The 18733-nt window shown below is 43.5% G+C and overlaps 1 protein-coding gene, 1 long non-coding RNA gene and 2 other non-coding genes across 6 annotated transcripts in view; all 4 read right to left on the reverse strand.

Annotated features, from left to right (window-relative positions):
• Nucleotides 1-43: 43 nt before the first annotated feature.
• LOC102790767 (uncharacterized) lies at nucleotides 44-2503 on the reverse strand. The gene is made up of 5 exons (XR_437120.3): nucleotides 2337-2503; nucleotides 860-997; nucleotides 564-644; nucleotides 321-360; nucleotides 44-178 (listed from the first exon to the last, which is right to left on the reverse strand). It is a non-coding gene; the product is annotated as an uncharacterized LOC102790767 (long non-coding RNA).
• LOC118454598 (small nucleolar RNA SNORD60) lies at nucleotides 438-526 on the reverse strand. Its single transcript, XR_004843804.1, has one exon. It is a non-coding gene; the product is annotated as a small nucleolar RNA SNORD60 (small nucleolar RNA).
• Nucleotides 722-810, reverse strand: LOC118454599 (small nucleolar RNA SNORD60). Its single transcript, XR_004843805.1, has one exon. It is a non-coding gene; the product is annotated as a small nucleolar RNA SNORD60 (small nucleolar RNA).
• Nucleotides 2504-4706: 2203 nt separating the features above from the next.
• The window catches only part of LOC102790290 (uncharacterized), a 46926-nt gene continuing 32899 nt past the window's right edge, over nucleotides 4707-18733 (reverse strand). For 2 of the 3 annotated variants that reach the window (XM_006796145.3, XM_087841644.1), the window contains 7 exons: nucleotides 17688-17795; nucleotides 17064-17165; nucleotides 16798-16936; nucleotides 11628-12430; nucleotides 10895-11552; nucleotides 8941-9562; nucleotides 4707-6692 (listed from right to left, as the gene is read on the reverse strand). In XM_006796145.3, coding sequence (XP_006796208.1) covers nucleotides 6596-6692; nucleotides 8941-9562; nucleotides 10895-11552; nucleotides 11628-12430; nucleotides 16798-16936; nucleotides 17064-17165; nucleotides 17688-17795 — 2529 coding nt within the window. In that variant the 3' untranslated portion in view covers nucleotides 4707-6595. The remainder of the gene's footprint in view (nucleotides 6693-8940; nucleotides 9563-10894; nucleotides 11553-11627; nucleotides 12431-16797; nucleotides 16937-17063; nucleotides 17166-17687; nucleotides 17796-18733) is intronic. The other variant, XM_006796146.3, reaches the window with a different exon arrangement.

The raw sequence follows: 18733 nt of genomic DNA on the forward strand, positions 1-18733 counted from the left end.
TCAGAATTTCAATAGAATGACACCACCACACAGACATTCAGAAAACAAGAGTTTAACTTTTATTTGGCAAATTTGAAAAAGTATTTTTAAATAACTTCATAAAACAACATCCTCCTGTCCCATAAATCATCTTTGTTGGGTTTGTCCTGTGAGCAGCTTCCCCATCTGGTGACGACATCTGAAAGACACAAATACACATTCATGTGAGTGACAGGAGGAGAAAGGCAAAACAAGCCATGAGCTGGAAGTTCTCATACACGAGGTGTTGAGTTTTCCTCGTCACTGGCTCTCCCACATGCATCGCATATAAACAGACTTACCGTAAAGAAACTAGATCACCATCTGCCATCCTGAGTCGGGCTGTAAACAAGAGCAGCTCAGTTATTATTCACATAAAGACATTCCTAGCATCACATGGTATTACAGGATTACTCCAGAAGCCTCAGAGAAAAGCTCGAATCAGGAGCTGAAGCTCAGCTCTCATAGTAGGTGTCAGAAAAGATTGTTTAGTTTGTCATCACAGGCTGAAAATGTTCGAGTACCAGCATCTTATACAGACTCACCTGATCTCAGACCAGCATGAAAGCCTATTTCTCAGGACCATGTGGCAAAATACAGTCTTCTTCCAGTCATCTTCCTCTCACCTGGAAAACACAGTAGTTGTTTTTAAAGATTGAGGCAACGTGACAATTCATCCTAAAAACATTTATCATAAATAAGTGAGCCTCAGAGAAAAGCTAGAATCAGGAGCTGGAGTTCAGCTCTCATAGTAGGTGTCAGAAAAGTTTATTTAGTTTGTCGTCACAGGCTGGAACCGGTTCGTTTGTTAAGAGAAGAAGAAAGAAGAAAAAAGGCTCACCGGCTGTTTTCTTCTTGCTCTGCTTTCATCTCCAGGTGATCACATTGTTCTCCGACTGCATTCAGCCAGCCTTCAGTCTGCTAAACAGCCCTGTGCATTCTCCAGCCTCTGCACTGTCATCCAATCCCACCGTGAAGGCTGAAAAACAATTAAGACACAAACACAATGATCTTAATCATGAGCAAAAGGCACTTCATGCGCTTTGGAAATTGATTACTGGAGCCTCAAATGACTTGCAAATCTGGCTTTGTTGTAGTAAAACAGGCTGAAAGGCACATTTGTAAAGGTCGCATGGCAGAAGGAGCTTTTCATTTTAACAGAGAAATCCAAACGCCGCCCAAAACCCTTTAACCAACCGCTACGAGTGTGTAGTAATTTAGAAATTGTGTCATGAGTTTGTCCAGCAGTGTTGCTCAGACTTTGAGGGTACTCACTGTCTGCAACATGTAGCATAAACTGTATATAAAAGAAGGACACAGTCAGTGACACTTTGCCTTTATGACACCTCAAGCAAAAGATTTCTGGCATTACCATTATTATTAATAATAATAATAATTTATTTTTAAACCAGACACTCCCAAATTTCCCCTTGTGGGACAATTAAAGGATTATTCTATTCTTATTCTTTGTAAATAGCACATCTGACTGTGAGACTCATGGGCCCATTATACTTGCCCTCAAGTGTCGTCACATGCCACACTTTGGCATTGTGTCAGCTGGTTGGCACATCTCAATTTTTTTAAGCCTCACATGACAGCTACCACCACTGTGTTGAAAATCCGAGTGTATGATCGTGTCACTGTTAATAATGAAATAAAACCCTTCTCTGCTTCCAGTGTTGATGTCTACACCCATGGTGTAACAGTGGCAACATTGTAGTGTGTACTCATACCCTTGGTGTTGGTATAAATGCCACAGAGCTGTGGTGACATCACCATTTGAGCACCACATAACCAATGCAGCAAGTATAAAGGGGCCTAAGCAGGTCCACTGTAAAGCGTTTCCTGCTTCATCAGGTTTATTAGCAATAAAACAAACTCTTCAGGAAAATGTTTGCTTCTTTCCTCTGACCTCAGTAATGTCCTTTTTGCATAGATGTCTAGAAAGCTGTTTACCCCCTGCTGACAATTAGGCAAAAGTGCAGCTCTAAGGCATTTAATAACTTTCAGATACAGTCTATGACATGTACACAGCTGAGCATTCATAATCGGAAAAAATGCATTAATTAAAATGCTTAATGAGTGAATCAGGGAATCTTTTACTTTGCGCAGAATTGAGCAACAACTGGTTCCACAAAACATGAAAACCGTGACGCTTAAAGTAATTTTAAAGAATAGCTAAATGTGTCCTACATTGCTTAAGCCAGTGAATGCACTTTAAAAATCGGAGCACAAGTTCTACTTTATCGCCACATGGTTGCACGTGCTTGAGATATAAGTCGCTGTGCACTCCCTCCACGTGCAGACCCAGTACTCACCTCGTTCACTCTTAACCGCTGTCCTTTGAAGTATTTAGCGAAGCAGACCAGATCGTTTCGGCCTTTTTTGCTTCCATGTTGTGTGTTTATAGTATAAAGTCTTGAAAGGTCCACCGTGTGCTCGGGCTGAGAGGGAAAAGACCAGCATGCCCGCCTGAAGTCCCTCACATACCCTCCCAGGGTTAAAGCCCCTCCCCCGTGACCTATCATTTCCGGGCTAACTGTTAGCTGCAGAGCTAGTTTCATTGTTTCTGCCTAGGGGGGGGGGCGGTCGTTTTTTTGTCCCTGTTTTTGTTTACTGGGTCTTCATTGAGCGGGCATAAGAACAACGAGTTATTGTAAACTGTAATTAGAAACAAAGTTAACGCTGTCGGCATATTTCAGATGCGCAAGGTCCAAGGCATCATGGGACTTGTAGTTCCTCGTGGTCAACGAACCCTTTTTATTTTTTTTAAATTGAGTGTTTATTGAAACTTCTGACTTTTTATAATCATTTGCTACATCTGGCATTTTTCTCTTTTTGGTAATTTATTAGGAATTTCAGGCAGGAAATTAAGAAAATTCAAGTATCACTAGTTAATAGTTTGTAAAACAAAAAAACAAAAAAAACAAGCAAACAAACAATTTATATATATATATATATATATATATATATATATATATATATATATATATATATATATATATATATATATATATTTAGACCTTTAACTCCCAGCAGGCATGATGACATAACAGGACAATGTGGATAAACTCAAAAAGTCTAACCACAGATAAACCCAGCCTGCATGTCAGCATCCTTTAATCAGTTGGGCCCCTGTACCTGTGTGCACATATCACATGTAGAAACCCATGTTAACAACAAACACCTGTCTGAAAGTGTAAAATCTCGCTGAGAATAATACTATTAATCATGTACTGGACTTTTCATTGGGTGAACAAAAGGTGTGGCTCCTCCTATGGTGCAGTGAAAAATCAGTGCTGCACAGGAACGTGCCTGGAATTTGTTTTTACACGATTTGAAGGTTATAAAAACTGGCCTGTCACCTTATTTGTAGTTTTACCTGTCAACAGCAATATCTGCAATATACCATATGTAATTGTAGTTAACTGGCATAGCTAGATCTGCAGAACATAGAAACAATATAGTAATAAGACTGGATATATAATATAATGTTGACTGCAGACTCACTTTGTTAGGTGCACCTGTTTAACTGCTTATTAATGCTGATATCTAATCAATCACAGTGCAGCAACTCAGTGCATTAGGCATTTAGACATGGTTAAGATGACCTGCTTAAGTTCAAACTGAGCATTGGAAAAGAGAAAAAAGCTGATTAAAGTGACAACGCATGGCTGTTGGTGCCAGACAGACAGCAGATATTTCAGTAACTGCTCATCTACTGGGATTTTCCCATACAGTCATTTCTAGAGGTTACAGAAAATGTTCTGAAAAAGAAAAAAAATTCAGTGAGCAGCAGATCTCTGTGTAAAAATACCTTTTTGATGTCAGAGGTCAGAGTGTGAGATGAATGCTATGCAGAAGAGCATCTCTGAATGCACAACACCTCAAACGTGGAAGCAGATGGACAGCAGTAGCAGAAGACCTCACCGGTTGTCACTCCTGTCAGCTAAGGAAAGGAAACTGAGGCTGCAATTCACCAAAACTGGTCAGGAACATTATGCAGGATGGGTCCATGAGTCCTCCATTAGACACTTCATTTCCTTCATCCTGGTGTTTTCTTCTGCTGCAGGTTGTGGTTTGTTTTTTTGTTTTGTTTTGGGGATTTTTGCAGTTTCTGCATATTCAAAACCTGTCACACACATCTCCGGTAATTTCAAGCACTGTACAGCTCATTTAAGTTATAGAGTCTGATTGAAAAACAAAGGCCAGGGCAACATTTCCTTAATATTAGCTGGCAAACGATCACCAACATTTCTAATGGGGGTAATCAACCCCTGTGTCCCCACTGAAATCCCCACATATGGCAAAGGCATTTTCTTCTTTCCACATTGCTTAAATTTCTGTGTCACACGTCATTGAGTAGAAATAGCCAAAATACACATTACCTGTTCAGTTATATTTTATCGCTGTACGCTTGGGTTTGGGTAGGTAATAAATCTTGTTCTGCAATTTATAACAGTATTTTGCCTGAAAATTCAATGCATTCGGTCTTAAAAATGGAGATAGATTCACTTAGGTTTCTGATTCTTTTGGAGAGCATTCCCCCGGGAGAGCAGAGGCTGTCAAAGCAGCAAAATTATTACCGGAGAATTTTCCACTGACATGTTCTGCCATTGTGTGCGGGTGGAGTGACTCGGGCGTAATCAGGCCTGCTGTGGAAGGCGAGATGCAAAAGAACAACTGCGAAAGAGTAGCATCCGGTTTAATTTTTTTTTTTTTTTACATTTATTCTCATCACAGCTGTACAGGAATGCATCGTCACAGCAGAAACACAACCTAAACCCAACCAACATGGCACAACAGCCGTCACAACACATCCAGAACTCAGACCAGAAGCTCACCTCAATGCCTACAGCCATTATCGTTATTGTTATTATTAATAGTATTCACATAGATCCATCTGTCTCTCAAATATATCATCTTTGTTTTCAAAGAGCATAAAAATACAAGTGGACTCTTCATTGGGGGATGAACACTGGTGGTTGATCCACTGTCTGGCTAACACTGGGGGGGTTTGAGGGGGAGGGCTTTGAGTGGGCCACTAAAAACCAGGGATTCAAGGAGGAGCAGAGCCAACTTATTACAGCTTACGGGGGGCTTACATGGACTGGTTTTAAATGGGGTAGACAAGCTGACTAATTTTAGAGGTCATATATAGAAGCTATTCAGACATCACAGACACAAAAGGGCTTGTAAGGAACCCAAAAACCCCAATAAATATGTTAAAGTATGGAACAAAAACCAAACAAACCAAAAAACTGAATATATGAAGAACACTACGAAGGCACAGAGAGATGTAGAGTTAACAAACCAGACACAGAGGGAGATTGTAAAAAAACAAAAAGTGGGGGAGACGAGATTCAAGGTGGGCCAATTAGAGGCAGTTTCACTAACCAACACTAGAGGGAGCCATAACAGCTCAAATACCCAGGTATACTATAAACTCTATGTATGTATACTGGATGTACTATATAAAGCATTGAAATATAGGTTTATCTTTTATAAACACTGTTCACTGCAGCAGGACAAAGGGATATACCGCATGAGTGTGCTTGTAAATATTTATATATATATATATAATATATGTTCATGTGTGTGGTGTGTGTATGTGTGTGTGTGTGTGTGCAGATTTATTTTCAAGCAAACCTCCGCAGCTGGAGTTAACCGCCAACAAAGCTGAAGACTAGCAAGATGTAATAAGTGTGTGCATGTGTGTGTGCGTGCGAGTGTCTCAAAACTCATGGACACACATCTATATCATCTTTCTGATCATTACAACAACTACTGTACGAGAGGGAGGACACTGACGTGAGCATCAGCAGGGACTACACACGACGACGACAACGGCAACGGCAGCAACAACAACAACAACATGAACAGAGACGACACACAGGGAGTCAGGAAGTCCGGCTAACCATAATCCTCCACTGGAACAGAAGAGAAATAGAGGCTACGAGTTGACTGGAAAAATGCATCCTTTTGACGCTGCAGGAGCGAATCGGGCTCAGAAAGCGGCCCGCCTCTCTCCCCGTGTGCTTTTATAAATCTTCTCAGACGTCTCATCAGTATCTACCTCGTCTATCTATGTATCTAGCTATCTATCTATCTCCCTGTCAGACGGATAGTGTGCTTATTTCGCAAGCAATATGCTTATCTGCTGTCTCCCTGTCTGACTGAGTCAGCATGTCGGTCCAAGTCTGTAGAGATCAAAGGATGAGGAAAATGATTGTGCTTCTCATGGTTCACACAGCCATCTGAGGCCGGGTGGCAGCGGAGGCGGCGGCGGCGACATGCTGAGCTGCAGAGGTCAGAGGTTGTGTGGGAGCGGCCTCCTTGCACCAGGAGGCGTACTAGAGCTACTGCACCAGACAAAGAGGACCCCCCCGCCCCCTCCCCTCGTCAGTACTGTACAAGGCTACATGAGAAAGCGCTCACGCACGCACGAGGGGGCGCACGCTCGAACACACACTCTCCGCGCCGGCACTGAGCCTTGGGAGAGTTTTCTTACACCTACGCATGATGAGGGGGGAGGCGAGGGAAAGGGCTTGTAGGAAAAGGAGATGCGTGCAGCAGATCAGTCCAGCATCGCATCCAGTTGGTCTGCCAAGTCGTCAAACATGCTGCCAATGTCGTCCAAGATGGAGACTGTTGCTTTTTTTCCGGAGAGAGAGCTAGAAGTTGGGCGAGAATAAAAGAAGGGTTCGGTTAGTGCTGAGGCATACAGCAAAGAATCAGAGATGGAAAGTGGAGGGATTTGAGAGGATGCAAATATCTAACAGTGATCGCACATTAGCTTCTTTGAATGACCTTCTGTGACCTAAGTTGTCACCGGTGATGACCTCTAACCCCAGGCAATAAGAATATGTGAATTTTGTTTGTTTGTTTTTGTTAAAATTTTAAGTTCAAGATAAAGTTTTGGCAGTCAGGGAACAAAGAAATGAATCATAGCAAAAGTTTTTCACATTTCTTTCAAAATACAGTGTTAAGGTCTCATTTTCACATATAAGGACTTAGACCAGCTAACATTCCAGCTCCTGAGTACAAATGTCGTGCGATGTTGGATTAAGTGGTTGTGCAAACTGTCTGCAGCATTTACCAGTGCTGCTTCTTGCACGCGCCCTCACATAAAACCACGTGGAGATATATCCAGAGGTGTGAATGTGTGTGAAGCAGATTACTTCCTGTTGCATGCTGCATGTCAGACAGTCCTGACCTAATTCTCCCAAAACTGTCCAAAGTTCATGTGTTTAAGCTTGTTCTGTGTTGTGCTTATTCACTTGTGAATACAGGGCCAGTATTACCGATACCAGCATCAACACTAATGCTTTCAATTATACATAATACTTTTAACTTAGAGTAGTGTGTCACGATTCATGAGGTGAGTCATCATCAGTTTGCAAATTCTGAACACACTTTGCTGACCACTAATTTAATGATTTAAATGAGCTGTAGGCTATAAATAAAACAGACGTGACAGTCAACACAAAAAGGTTGAGACATTTTTCAAAGTGCATGTCTGAGGAATATTTTTCATTTCCCCCAAAATAATTTATTTAACACAGTTCACTGAGCTACATACTTAACTTAGAGGATAGAAGCAAAGTATCTTACCCTGATAGTATTGATCCAATACCAATACCAGTTTCGGATCGATACTATCGATAATATTTGCATCGATCCGCCCACCTCTAGTTGAAGCAGCTAAAGATGCCAGCGGAGTCATTTGGATAGTTTTAGCTGGTAATATCAGATTTTTTTTCCACCCAGCAAGTTTGTTTTCCTTCTAATTGTTTGTCTCCATGAATTCCTACTTAGCTATTCGATGCTCTGTTATATCTAACAAAAACCTTCTAGCTTTGTTGTCCTGTCATTATTGATAGTGGTGCAGTCGGCAATTCTTGGATTCACGACGGCTCCCTGAGTGGACTCGCAGCGTGTAATCCCCTGCACTGTTTTTGGTCTTCTTCCTGACAGCCTCACTGCTTTGCTGTTCACTTTCCTTACAGTGAATCACAGAGCTGTTTTTAAAACAAAGGGAATGTTTACCATGGCCGCTGCTTCGCATTTAAATCATTGCGATCAAAACGCGGCACGGCTTTGTTTGTGAAGCAGCCGCGGGAAATGCAATTTCACTGTCCGTTTGCGTGCGCGACAAACATACCCAAACGCACAAGCAAACCCTGGCTGGGTCCAGATTTTTGAATTCCTTCACTCCACTGAGTTGATCAACTGAGGGGGAATGAGTTGATGATATTAAACAAAAACAACTTTGGATCGCTGTTTTAAAGCAACTCATTGGATTAGAATAAAAGTGCTGCTTTATATCCTTCTTTGCCTTTTCAGCTGCACTGGAATGACTGCTGATAGCTAATGGGGAAAAATATATATCCCCTTCCTGTTTTGGTTTTCACAGGAGATCAAACAAAACTTCAAACCCATACATCAGGGGTGTCAAATGTAAGGTTTGACAATCTGAGCATCTTACCAGAAGATTTTCTGTTTTTTTACACACTTATCATGTAAAAAGCTGCTGAAGTCTTCCTTCTTTTTCCTGTATCAAGATATGTCAGGGATTAAACATCTTTAACCTGGCAGAAAAGGGAGTTTCACTGGTTGGGCTCACTTAAGATCAATGGCTACATCCATGTTTTGTACTGTCTATACTCAAACCAGGAGTGTGTGTATATTTCTCACAATCTTGAGCTTGATGTCAACACGAGCCTCGGGAGTCCTTTCTGTACAGCTCTAGCACTTCCATTACACTGAAGCCTGTAATAAGCTGTCTCAATTTGCAGCTCTACACCGCGTAAAGTTATTTATGATCTAATCCCTTTGTCATTAAGTTGGGTGCCAACATGCAGTCCCGATGAATATAAATCTCCTTTCAGTGGGAAAATGAGATTTGCTTCTAGTACTCACTCATTTTGTGTGTCCTCCTCTTTGATCTGATGCTCCACAGCCTCCAGAGCTGCAGCCAAAGAGGCGCTGGTCTCCTCCAGCCGATGCTGAACCTCTCCCTCCTGCTCTCCTTCCCCTGCTCGACTCTCCACCCTGTCGCTCTTTGAGGACTTCCTCTCCGGCTCCTTCAAAGCCCCGTCCTCGGCTCTGCTTCTCTCCTCTTCCTGCTCTTTGTGCCTCCTGTGCTCTCGCTCTCTCCTCCTTTCCTCTTCATCTCGCCTCCTATCCTCTTCCTCCTCCGCTTCCCGCAAGCCCAACAGGTCGATGGAGAGACCGGTGATCGAGGAGCGTGGAGGTTTGACGGGGTGCGGTGAGGGAGTGGACGGACTCTGGGCTGGAGAAGGGGAAGTGAGAGGGAGCCCGGGTGAGAGGCAGGGAGCGGAGGGGGTGTCGGGAGCTGGAAGAGGGGCGGCAGAGAGCGGAGAGGAGGGTTTGGGGGCTGGGGTGGGGCTGGCTGCAGCCGGGCTGGTCGCGGCGGGGCTCGGGCTCATGGTTGCAGAAGCTACTATTGCTTTGCCAGGTTTAGGTGCTGTCGGAGGCCCACGCGGCTTCGGGGACACGGGGGGAGGGACACGCTTCGACTCTGCTCAGAGAGAATCACAAAGAACAACGTCATTTTTCTCACATAGATGATATCTATTTCTCTGAAGAATCAAAACAAAGCTGCTGTTATCGATTATTGATTTGATTTGTTTTAGTCTTTGAGCACCTTTGTTTCCTGGCATAGTTTACTTGCCTGGTTTTGAATTTACAGAGCAACAGGAACATTTCAGTTTTTAATACTGAATGACTTAATGAGGTTTTGACCCGTGTGTGACCAAAAAGTGTCAGCTAATCGAGTGGCAGCAAATCATGTCCTGAAATGCTCAGCACGACCTGCTCATCTTCAAACTGAGCAGAAAAGAGAAAGAAAGAAGATTTAAGTGGCTTTTGATGTGGGATGTTTGTTTGTTGGTGCTTGTCGGGCAGGTCTGATGACTTCAGAAGCTGCTGGGATTTTAACCACACAACTATCTCTATGGTTTAAGGGAAAATATCTAGCCAGCTGCAGTTCTCTAGGAGAAAAGGCTTTGTTGATGTCACAGGTGGGAGGAGAATGGCCGGAGTGCTCTGAGTTGACAGAGTTGGATTAAATGACATTAATTTAAAAACAATGTTTGTCATGAATATGAACAGATGTTAATGACACTTATAATGATATTTAAATTAAGGTAACACAGAAAATATTAGAGGACCTTTTATATTTGCTGTACTCAACTATGCAATGTGTGTTATAAGCCAAGTTAATTAATATTAACTATATTTTTTTAAACATGTGGGTAGTGAGCTGTATGTGTCTGAGTTTAGAAGAGAAGAAAAATGGTCCCATCCGCTTTTTTGGTTCTTCCTGTGAAATGGGAGTTTTTCTTCCCTACTCTCGCTAAATGTTTGCTCATAGGGGGTCGTCTGATTGTTGGGATTTTTCTGTTGGATTGTAGAGTCTTTAACATATAATACAAAGCTCCTTGAGGCGACTGTTTTTGTGATTTGACCTTGACTTTCATTGTGGGTGCCCAAGGTCAAAAGGTTTCACAAAACCATATCCAGTATTATATAATATGAAAGGCCATTGAGGGAGCTATACAATGCACTTTTTGTTTTTTCAATACGACACCGTACGTCATCAACATAAGATGACGCCATAACACGCTGATGTCAGCATGTTGTAATAAAACATCATAAAACATCAAAGGTTTTATGGGGGGAGTTGTGTGTTCTTCTTTTCTGTCTCTGTTTCCACTTTTCTCATCAAATAACGGCAGAAATTAATGCCATATGTATAAATTAATAAATATTTAAATGCCCTAAGTACAGGATTTTGATTTTCTGACACAGAAGTTAAATTCAGTGACCATGCGATGTGTGTGTATCTTACCGGGGCTCTGGGCCAGCTCAGCAGTGTCAGGCCCGGGTATGGGGACCCTACGAGTTGGAGTCGGGGGGTCAGCTTGCGGCTTCTTCAGGGTGACAGTGGATGGTTTGGGTGAAACTGGTGGCTTCAGAGACTTCCTAGCTTCCATCCACTCACAGCTCTCCTTGTTGGTCTCCGTCCTCTCGGAGACCTCAGACACCGGCCTCCGCCTCAGGATCACGCCGCCGTTCTGCTGCGGCTCGCTTTCAATTTTACGGCAGCTATCTATTTGACTGATAGGAGAATCTGATTGGTTATTGCTTTGAATGAGATGCTCCGTGTGCTCAGTCGTGCGTGGCCTCCTGCGTATGGTGTCAGAGCCAGAAGTCGTGGTAACAACAGTGGTAGACACAGATGCAGGAGCTTCAGAGTCCGCAGCCACATGACGCGGCTTCCTCCGGAGCGTCGCTGTGCCGTCTGTGATCTCTGATGCTGAGGTGAGCACGGTGGAGCGGGGCCGAGGCTCGGGGCGTCGCGGGACCGGTTGCTGAGGTAATTGGTCAGACTGATCTCCAGGGAGGCCTTCGGGTCCACTGATGGTCCTGCGGCGATTTAAAACATCATCTTCTTCAGATCCGAGACCTCCTGCGCCTGCCTGGCGACGAAGAAGCGGCGGACTCACCTGCAGATCACATCACTGTTAGACATGTAGCCCAAAAAACTCATACATTTGACTCTCACAGTCACTGTCACCCACCTGCAGATAGTTGGTGCTGCTTCCCAGATTCTTCGGCAGGGTTTTGGTTCCACTCACGATGGATGTTTCCAGCATGGCCGCGAGGCTGCGAACACTCCCAGAAGCCCCGTCTGACCTCTCCAAGCCTGCTGACTCCTGAGCCCTTAAAGCAGCTCCCAGGCTGCCGCAGTCACTAGCTCGCCGCTCTCGATAGGTTGGCAGCCCGAGCAGTCCCTCCACCTGCCCCTCGCCCTCCCCGTCACCCCCGGTAATGGAAGAACAGGACCGTTTAGGAGGTGTTGGGGGCCGACCTTTCCTACGGGGGCGAAGGGTAACAGATGACTGGCTGCGGTTAACAGTGACATCATTAGCGGCAGCGGTATGTGAAGAGCTGCTGCGGCACACGGTGGCATATCTAGAGTCTGATTCCGAGCCAATTAGACTGTGAGTTCTCCGTCGCTCTTCCTCCACGTTGGGCAGCCTCAGCAGAGGTACTGCCGAGTCTGCTGCGGACTGCTGGGTGGATGGCCGCGGCCGAGCCCTGGGGGAAGCCTGCTGGGTCCGAGTGTGCGGGGGCGTTTGCGGTGGGGTTTGAGTCGGTGTGTGGGGAGGGGTCTGTGTGTGTGCGAGACCTGGGCGAGGTTTGGCCCGAGGGCTGGGCACCCCGTCCCTCTGCTTCCTCGCCTCTTTCCGCAGCTCTGATGTAGTGCTGCCGCCCGGGCTGGATGGAGGTGTAGAGGGGCTCTGAGGAGGCTCGGAGCCACTTTCTCCTCTCTGAAGCTCCTTCAGCCGCTTCACTCCCAACATTATCTTCTTCTGATGACCTGAGGGGGGGCAGGAGTGCGGGGCAAAAGAGAGGATTGTGAGAAGAGAATAAGCTACAGTGGGGCAAAAAAGTATTTAGTCAGCCACCGATTGTGCAAGTTCCCCCACTTAAAATGATGACAGAGGTCAGTAATTTGCACCAGAGGTACACTTCAACTGTGAGAGACAGAATGTGAAAAAAAAATCCATGAATTCACATGGTACGATTTGTAAAGAATTTATTCGTAAATCAGGGTGGAAAATAAGTATTTGGTCACCTCAAACAAGGAAAATCCCTGGCTCTCACAGACCTGTAACGTCTTCTGTAAGAAGCTTTTCTGTCCCCCACTCGTTACCTGTATGAATGGCACCTGTTTGACCTCATCATCTGTATAAAAGACACCTGTCCACAGCCTCAACCAGTCAGACTCCAAACTCCGGCATGGCCAAGACCAAAGAGCTTTCGAAGGACACCAGGAAAAGAATTGTAGACCTGCACCAGACTGGGAAGAGTGAATCGACAATAGGCAAGCAGCTTGGTGTGAAAAAATCAACTGTGGGAGCAATCATCAGAAAATGGAAGACATACAAGACCACTGATAATCTCCCTCGATCTGGGGCTCCACGCAAGATCTCATCCCGTGGGGTCAAAATGATCATGAGAACGGTGAGCAAAGATCCCAGAACCACACGGGGGGACCTGGTGAATGACCTGCAGAGAGCTGGGACCAAAGTAACAAAGGTCACCATCAGTAACACACTACAACGGCAGGGAATCAAATCCCGCAGTGCCAGACGTGTTCCGCTGCTGAAGCCAGTGCATGTCCAGGCCCGTCTGAAGTTTGCCAGAGAGCACATGGATGATACAGCAGAGGATTGGGAGAATGTCATGTGGTCAGATGAAACCAAAGTAGAACTTTTTGGTATAAACTCAACTCGTCGTGTTTGGAGGAAGAAGAATACTGAGTTGCATCCCAAGAACACCATACCTACTGTGAAGCATGGGGGTGGAAACATCATGCTATGGGGCTGTTTTTCTGCCAAGGGGACAGGACGACTGATCCGTGTTAAGGACAGAATGAATGGGGCCAAGTATCGTGAGATTTTGAGCCAAAACCTCCTTCCATCAGTGAGAACTTTGAAGATGAAACAAGGCTGGGTCTTCCAACATGACAATGATCCAAAACACACCGCCCGGGCAACAAAGGAGTGGCTCCGTAAGAAGCATTTGAAAGTCCTGGAGTGGCCTAGCCAGTCTCCAGACCTCAACCCCATAGAAAATCTGTGGCGGGAGTTGAAAGTCCGTGTTGCTCGGCGACAGCCCCAAAACATCACTGCTCTTGAGAAGATCTGCATGGAGGAATGGGCCAAAATACCAGCTACTGTGTGTGCAAACCTGGTAAAGACCTATAGTAAACGTTTGACCTCTGTTATTGCCAACAAAGGTTATGTTACAAAGTATTGAGTTGTATTTTTGTTATTGACCAAATACTTATTTTCCACCCTGATTTACGAATAAATTCTTTACAAATCGTACCATGTGAATTCATGGATTTTTTTTTCACATTCTGTCTCTCACAGTTGAAGTGTACCTCTGGTGCAAATTACTGACCTCTGTCATCATTTTAAGTGGGGGAACTTGCACAATCGGTGGCTGACTAAATACTTTTTTGCCCCACTGTATATTTACACTGCAAAGCTAGGAGAGAGTGGCATTTCTGCATAAAAGCCACCATGAAATACAAATTTACATTTTCTTGAAAACTGCAAATCTTTAATGGCAACCTCATTCTGCGCTAGTCATGCAGATTAAAACTAACCCATAGGTTCACAGGCGCCAGACGTTGGACTGCTGGAGGGTTTTGGAACAATTCTCCCCACCAAAAAGTTGAATAATAATTACATCTCTGCATAGGTTTGCTTTGTTTTTTAACAGTATTATCCAAGTACGATCTGATATCCTCGTGTTGTTCCCACATCATCATAATAAATGTTGTTCCAGGTTCAACATTGCAAGTGACCAATGACATTGTTGTGATGTCATACTTTTGCGCCTTAAAAAAAATCTACTTAACTTGCAAGAAACCGCCTCTGTCCGCCAATCCAGCAATTTGAATTCGCTGCATTTCAGGATACTGTTCTTTAATAAATGGTAAGCATCAGGGATGCAACGATACCAATTTTTTCAAACCGATACGATACCGATACTTGGATCTGAGTACTTGCCGATACAGAGTACAAAAAACGACACTTCTACCACACACACACACACACAAATACAATTAATTGGAAGACAGGTTTTATTATATTTCCTGCCGATAAAAAATAAAATCTTAATAAAAATGACCACAAAAAAATTTCAAGTGAAAAATAAGCACTTCTGTTAAATTATTGCAGAGTCTCCACATTGTAATTTTACAAAATATCACTGAACTATTGGCACTGTCTCGAGCTTTCAGAATAATAAATAAACACTTCTGTTTGGAATAAAATAAATACAAATTAGGTTTGCGAATAAAATAAACTTTTAAATTATTGCAGAGTGTCCATATTGTAAACAAACAAACAAAATAATAATTATTAAATAAATAATAAAATATAAAAAATTATAAAATAAATAATAAATAAAATAATAATTGCCCCCCTAGTGGCCAATCTAAAAAACTACAACAGAAATGACAAGCCACCCTCTGATTAATGAAATAAGTTGGTATTGGTTCATGGTATCGGTTAACTTTTACGAGTATGAGTACACACACATTTTACAGTATCGGCCCGATACCAGTATCGGTATCGGTGCATCCCTAGTAAGCATTATACATATTGTCCTTGCAGCATTGGAATTTCATAAATGAATTAATCGCTTAGCTTGCAAAAGTTATTGTGTTATTGGTGGGACCGTTGCTAAGCAGCGCTCCCACTTTATGTTATGTCCAAATTCTTCCAGTAGTATAATTCTGGTTCATATCCTGCCCTGCACCGTTTGAAACGTCTAAACATTAAAACGACTGGCTCATGTGCACGCTGGCAGCCACACGCAAACATGGCGTTAGTGCGGAAGCTCTTCACGGTTTTTGACAAACTAAACCACAAAAACATTTGTAACATCCAACTTGCTCAGACATTTAAATCAACCTCACACAGAGCTCAGAGCCAGCCACAAGCCAGCAGCCTCGGTATGAGCAAAGGATCGCTGCAGTTAAGAGGCAAATTACAGAGAAGAGGCTGAAGTCCTGTTATCTTGTTTTGTCATATGTAAAAGTCTCGAGCCACCCCTCAAAAGTTTGAGGGGTGGCTCGAGACTTTTATTAAACTTTTGTTTAATAATTTATTTTATAATTAAAATAATATCTTGCATTGTAGAAAAGTTGTTTTTTTGCTCGTACATGCTGAAAGTTATAGATTACAGCAAGAAAACTGGCAAAAATCTCTACTGGCATAAAATCATAGAAAATAATTCAACAACCACAAATCAACTGGCTCAATTGTGCCATTTATTTAATAATCTGTCAAAAAAATGCCCCCTTTGAGTGATTAGGGGGGGCTAGACTGGACTAATTAACCGACAGAGTGGAAGATGCAAAAAAATTCTATCTGAAGGATTTCTCTTCAACCTGCCTGCGCGCTCAAACAGGAAAATTAATCTTCTTTCCAACAGTGTCTTCCTGAAATCCAGCAGATATAGACTTTTTGATCTGTAGGCATTCGAGTGAGAGGAGTGGCATTTAACTGTTCAATAGACCTCCATTATAATTCGATAAAGGATTTTTGGAGACAAGCAGAAGCAACGTCTATTTTTATCTTTCTTCACTGACCACATTTTTCACACTAAAAACACAAATTTTGTGGAGCTACTTCTTGGGACTGTCACATTTTTTAAAGGAGGTAGATACGATCTACAGATTGGCTTTGTAAGCGAGAGCAGTGCCGAGACGATTTTTACATTTGTTTTGACAGCTGGTTACAATGAGTCACACAGAGCGTCTTCACCAGGTGCAAACAGTAGACACTTAACAGGCTGAAGATGATGGGGCGCATAATCGTCTATTATCGCTTTATTGGTTCATTTGAATCTCAACGTTCCCTCTGTGATGCGTTTATACGTTTGTTCACATTAAATTCTTGTATCTCTCACACACAAATGGTTACACGTGATTACAGAGAACAGCTTGAAATGCGCTTCGACACATTTCAGCCAATTTAAAGCAATTGATCCATCTGTCTGTTCATATCTACGCAATTTTTAAACAACAAACACAGAACAAAGACACTAAGAGCGACTAACAGGAACCCGGCTTCCTAATGAACGGTCGCACTTTTCTATAGAACTTGTGTTGCTAAGTTATAATATATTGCCTATAATCTTAATAATGACGTTTTATCTTACCGAGCTTAGTGATGCCAATCTCTCGCAGATCTTCAAGGCTGATGTCCGAGACAAAGTCAATGTTCTCATAACCATTCTGCACGAGTACCTGGTAGTACTGACTAAGGCCCAGGTGAGACAGCCAGTCTGCCAGATTAGCCTTGATTAAACACAAAGACAGACAGACACAGGCACAGTTATGATGCTGCGTGAGCTGGATGCGTCTGTGCTCTTGTGTTCGTCCGACCTCCTTATTCTAGATTGTATGCAGCAGCTAACATCCTTACAGGCTTGTGGTCGGGCAGCCAGTCTGTGGAGGGCAGCTTGCTGATCTCTGATATTAACTTCTTTCGATGTCCGGGCTTCATGACCCCAATTGCCGTCAGATCCTTCAACGCAAAGCACACTCAGTCACATCATGAACTCACCACCTCTACTGGAGGTGTTTTTATTTTCATTTCTATTCAAATGTGAGCAGTTTTTACAGGCAACTCGGACATTTGCACACGTGATATGCCTTCGGGAATATTTTGGCTTTGGATAATCTCTGATGAGTGTCGCCTGTCCTTTGGGGATGTTTACATCATAGCACTGTGTTTGCTTCAGCGCACACACACACACACACACGATCACATTAAAAACCACATTCAAGGACAAACACAGAGTAGTGTTTACAGCACAGACTGGAACACGCGGCCATGTGTGAACACAGGTATGTAAATGAAGCAGACGGAGCATGAGAAGTGACTGGTTGAGGCTCAGGACTCACACCGGGGGGTCAGGTGACAGAGACAGGAGGGTCATGATGACATCATCCAGGTCAGTGGGGAGCTGATTTTTGATAGCTGTGCTGGGCGGAGCCTTGACAGACAAGGGGCGGGACGTGAGGGGGTCAGGGGTCATGACCTTACCTCAGGGGTCATGCGGCTAATGGTGTCTAGATCATATCCCGCGGTGAGGAAGTGGGTGGTGTAGAACTGCAGCTGAAACTCACCCAGCCACGCCACTACTGCCTGCTTCTAGAACAGAGAACACAGAGCGCTACTGCCTGCTTCTAGAAGAGTCCACAGGCCTCTTCTAGAGCCCGCTCTACAACACAGGAGAGAGGACTGTTCTAGAAGACAGCACAGAAACATCTAAGGAAATTCCCAAACGGAGCCCTAGCCAGCAAGGAAAGGGAACCTACTCCGGAACACATGAAGGGGAGCTGTTCTAACTAAAAAGGGAATAAAACATAAGAAGAATAATCCCTCCAATTATTCAAACTCTGCCTGAAATGACTTCAAGATTGTCAGGAATAATAATAATAATAATAGTTTTTCCAAATAATGTTTCACTCCCACACAGTACTCTTGGTTATCCTCTAGGGTTTGTACAAACAGTAAGACACATTCTGGATAACAGATTACAAAGTAAGTGCAAATATAAGATGCCTGCTTGCTCCTAGTGTTAATTAGCCTCTTACGTTTTGAGATCTCTGCCACTGAGCTACATCCCTCCATCATCTCAATTCATACTTTTCAGTCACATGACTGTTGCACAGCACTACAGGGCAAAACACTGTCCCTGGGCAGGTCAATTAACAAATAGAAATAAAAGCATATCTTCAGTAAGCAAATTATACTCATACAAATATGTGGTTCCCTTTAGGGGTCGCCACACTGAATCATCTCCCCCTGTCCTTAGCATCCTTCTGTGTCACACCAACCCTCCTCATGTCCTTCTTCATTACATCCATGAACTTACTCTGTGTCCCTTCTCCTTTCCTCCTGCCTGGGAGCTCCATCTTCGACATCCTTTGTCCAACATACCCACTATCTCAGCCTTGCCCCTCTATCTTTGGCTCCAAGATGATCAACCTGAGCTAACCCTCTCCATTCTGGTCAAAAACCTTGAAGTCTGGTACCTGTCTTTTTGTTATCCACATTATACGTCACAGCGGGTCTCACTACTTCCC

Source organism: Neolamprologus brichardi, chromosome 6 (assembly GCF_056152115.1).
Source record: "Neolamprologus brichardi isolate AB-2024 chromosome 6, ASM5615211v1, whole genome shotgun sequence".
In the NCBI taxonomy this organism is placed as follows: Eukaryota; Metazoa; Chordata; class Actinopteri; order Cichliformes; family Cichlidae; genus Neolamprologus; species Neolamprologus brichardi.